This window comes from Octopus bimaculoides, chromosome 4 (genome assembly GCF_046866305.1).
Source record: "Octopus bimaculoides isolate indiv1 chromosome 4, ASM4686630v1, whole genome shotgun sequence".
Lineage (NCBI taxonomy): Eukaryota > Metazoa > Mollusca > Cephalopoda > Octopoda > Octopodidae > Octopus > Octopus bimaculoides.
In genome coordinates this window covers 23,899,869-23,904,146 of record NC_142931.1, presented here as the reverse complement: position 1 = coordinate 23,904,146, position 4,278 = coordinate 23,899,869, and the positions used below count along the sequence as shown (strand labels likewise).

General features: G+C 31.5%; 1 protein-coding gene across 1 annotated transcript in view; it reads left to right on the top strand.

Annotated features, from left to right (window-relative positions):
* The window catches only part of LOC106882809 (uncharacterized), a 21,990-nt gene extending 17,712 nt beyond the window's left edge, over window positions 1-4,278 (top strand). The window contains exon 4 of the mRNA XM_014933595.3: window positions 3,630-4,278. Within this exon, the coding sequence (XP_014789081.1) occupies window positions 3,630-3,715 (86 nt within the window). The 3' untranslated portion in view covers window positions 3,716-4,278. The remainder of the gene's footprint in view (window positions 1-3,629) is intronic.

Here is a 4,278-nt window from a genome sequence, read left to right as displayed (position 1 = left end):
ATAAGTAAGTGTACTCTTTTACTTGTTTCTGTTATTGGATTGATGCCATGGGGGAAGGGCACCACTTTCAAGGGTCTTAGTTGGTTATATCAGTCCCAGGGCTCATTTAAGTCATAGAACATGCTCTTGAAAGCTCCTGTACTTTTAGTTCTTGGTTAATCCCGTGGGATGGTTATACATGTAGAACTCCTTTCAGCTTAGAATAAATATAATGATAACAATAATGTCTTGCAGATGGAAATTTGTAGGCTTTATTAATGTATTATGACATATGTTTCAGCATCCTACATATTCATTTGTGAGGACCCTTTCATATTCATAAGATATTATTAAAGATTATTCATAATATCTATGAATTTTGAGTTTGTCTCCATCTTCATGTGTTTGTAGTCCAATGTTTTTACTTAAAGACATTTATGATTTTTGCACCAATCAAAATGTTCCATTGAATTTTCGGGAGTTACTTGTGAATAGTCACAGCAAACCAAAGAAAAAGAGAAAATGAAAAAAGAAAAACCTCTGGACTTTACTTGTGAGTCATCACAGTAGGCCAAAGAAGAAAGAAAGAAAAAAAACATATTAGATTTGACTGAAGAAGTCAGACTCCTTCCTTACTCCATGTGTTTTACTGATGCAGGAACAGACATTAAAAAGATAAAACTAAGATTCATTTTAACATTTTCACTTAAGAGCAATATACAAAGATGATAAAGAGGATAAAATTCACACTAAAGGTGGTTTAATTAACTATACTGTAATGCTTATGATATTTTTTTTCTCCCTTTATTCTGCACCACATCTTAGATTAAATTTAAGATAATGGTGATCCATCATCTGCCCTAGTATATACCTTTTTATCTCACTTTATATATTTATATTAATCATTAGTTTGACAGCCATGGGATATTAACCTTACCTTGCTAACTTCAATACTATTCTTAAACATATTACTTTGTCTTAAAGGGGTGTACTGCTTGCTCACAATCCTTGTTCTTAATTTATCAATAGTTTCTTAGTGTGGCTGTTCTTTCTAATTTACCTCCTTTTATTTACAAATCTTCCTGTTTGTTTCCTTGAATGTGCTTTTTGTATTCATGTTTGTATTATTGTTGTAGATCGGAAGTACTTTTGTGGTCCTTAAAAATTCCTAATTCACTCTGTGAATCTATTTCTTGTATACACACTGATCATTATTGATGATACATTTATTATATTAATCTCAATTCTAAATCTACTTGATAAAATTGTAATTTTTATCCAAAGAACATTATCCAATTAATTAGAGTATTATAATTATCCACAAATATTTTCCTCAATTACATATTCCTAAGGAAGATATCATCAGGTTCAATCATATACCAAGTTACATTAGTTATATAGTTTATAGTCTTCTGATATGCGTTAAAACTCAAAATGCATTTTTTATTTTGTGTTGTTTTATATACAGTTATGCTGTTTCTTTAAGCTGTTGTAGGTTACCCATACATTCATTAGTGAATAAACATTTTTCAATTACATTAATATGCATACATTCATATCGATATACAGAAAGTGGAGTGTCATGGGCTAAAAAAATTTTCAACTTTCTTGCCTAATGTGGACCTGGAGCAATGTCTTACACAGGTTCTGTATTACATGTCAAAAGTGAAACAATAACATCTATATTGTAATGTGATATCATAGTTTCACTTATATATACATGTATATATATGTGTGTGTGTGTGTATGTATATATATATATATATATATATATATATGCATGTATATATATATATATATATATAAAAGAAAGAATAAATAGAGTCAAAAGGAAGCGGGAGTATGATTCGCCAGCTGTTTAATGACCACTACATATGTTTCGATACAACATAGATCCACATACATACAGGATTTGAATTTAAATTAAGTAACAGTTTTTCCTGTATAACAAGATCTAGTTGTATCTCCTCAGGTGATATATAATTGCCTAGAATTGGTAGTATACCATAATACTGCCGGCTATCTGATAATTCTAAGGGTAAATGAGCTCTATTTTGTATTCTAATATATTCTTAACGGAATACACATGTGTATATATAAGTATGTCAGTGTGTGTGTGTGCATGTGAGTACACTCATATGTATGCATACATATTTATATATACCTATGCATGTACATACATACACATATATATATATGCATGCCGTGTGGGAAGATGAATAGAGGCATAACATTGCCATCACTAGTGATCACTCCAAACACCATGATGTTGACTGGATGTTTGATTTTTATCACTCTTGGTACATGTCCTCTGATTGACACCCAAACACTCTGAAATGTTCATATTGGAGTTTCCAACACGAATACCAAGCAGTACAGCATGTCGTTTCCAAATTTCTGGCAGAGTGGATTGCATCATGGTGCTGTTATTCTCTCAGATGGTGCCCAACTGACCCTACTATACAGTGTAGTCAACAAAATCAAAAACAATCAATGCGCATGCCTGAAATTAAGAATATAAAATGGCGACGATTTACCCATCGCACTCTGTATATATATATATATATATATATATATATACATACATACAGAGAGAGAGGTCAAAGTGCAGAATACTGTACTTGAAGGTGGTGAGATGAAAATGAGTTTTTATTAATTAAAATCACAACACTTAATGCAAAACTGAGCAATAGCTCTCCATGCTTCCAGATCTTTCTTCTCTAAATTACTTGAGTCTCTGGATTTATCTACCACTTACTCTAAAATCACTGGCTTCTTGTTTATGTTGAGCATGTTCTTCTTCATAAAATGCAGTCATTTGTCTATTTAGTTTCTTCGTGAGTATTATGACTTTCTGGCTTCTGTGTTCACCTGGTTGGGTGTTTATCAGGGGTCTGATAGGTTCCCTGTAGCCAGTGTTGCAAATTGTTGTGATGCAATACTTGCATTACAAAACTCCTAAGCTTATGTCTTTCCTCATTCCTTGAGCCTAGCCACAGCTGTTATGTACACCTTAGAAGCCATCATCAAATTGCCGAGCATGTTCATTAACTTCACCAGCTATGATCATGAAATCAGTGCTATTTCTTATAGAGGTAGTGTGCAGGAGTGCCTCGGGAAAACTATTCTTCTGTTCATCTACCAGTACTGATTATGCTGCATATTATGGTAGAGATAAATGTTTCTGTCATGTTATTGCAGACTGTTCTTAGTTTAATTATTCTATTACACACTCTAACTATCTCAGTTACTTTGCCTACCCGTTTTCTTGCCAAAAATGCCTACTCCACTTACACCTTTACTGTTAACCTTCCAGAATGTGTATGTGTGTGTGTACATGTGTGTGTGTACATGTGTGTGTGTGTACATGTGTGTGTGTGTGTGCTTTTACATATTTAGATATTTCTGTAAATTAAATTTGATCAAAACATTTCTATGGTTTATCAACGGAGTACAGGGCAATGGCCTCAATTCTTTTGTAGGATTTTAAAGACTGCTGGCTAAAAATCAATGGCTTCATTATTTCTTTGTGTAATTTAAATTAAAATTCCAGAAGGATATCATAAATATCATCAACTAATTAGTTTCAATCATATTGATGATTTTCATTTGGATTTTTATCAACTGCTTCCTTCTGCTTTCTCTTTCAGTTGTTTTGGATACAAATATTTGGTTCCATAGCACCAAGAATGTTGGATCTGACCTGAGCATTACAATTGGATCTGAATATGATTAAACTTCATCATTGTAATAAATAAAATGAAATACAAGTAAAAAAAAAAACAAAAAAAAAACGTTACACAGAGGTTTGAGAATTTTGGTAAGTTTGTATGCTGAGTGGAAAAGAGGAATTTGATATTTCAGGACTGACTTATCATTTTAAAGAATTAGACATCTTTTTTTTCTGTTTCAAACAAAGAGTCATTCTTAAAACATCAGATTCCTCTCTTTCCCACCTTTATAGAAACTTATATGTGAACTCACAAACTGTAATATTTTATGTTTTATTATTATTGTTCTCATTGTTGTCATTGTTGTTGCTGTTTATATTGCTATAAATAGACAAATATTATTTTAGAGTCTGTAAATTTCTTCAAATCAATCAAGCTTTTTTTTTCTTATTGTCTAAAATGAGGGAAGTAAATTATGAAACTGAACATTTGAAACGCTTTGTGAAAACATCATTGTGTCTGGAGCTACTTTGTAAAAATATACTTCATTGTATCAAAATTGTATAATTTTTATAGATGTCAATAAAAAAAAAAAAAGATATATGAATACGTTGTTATCTAATATAAA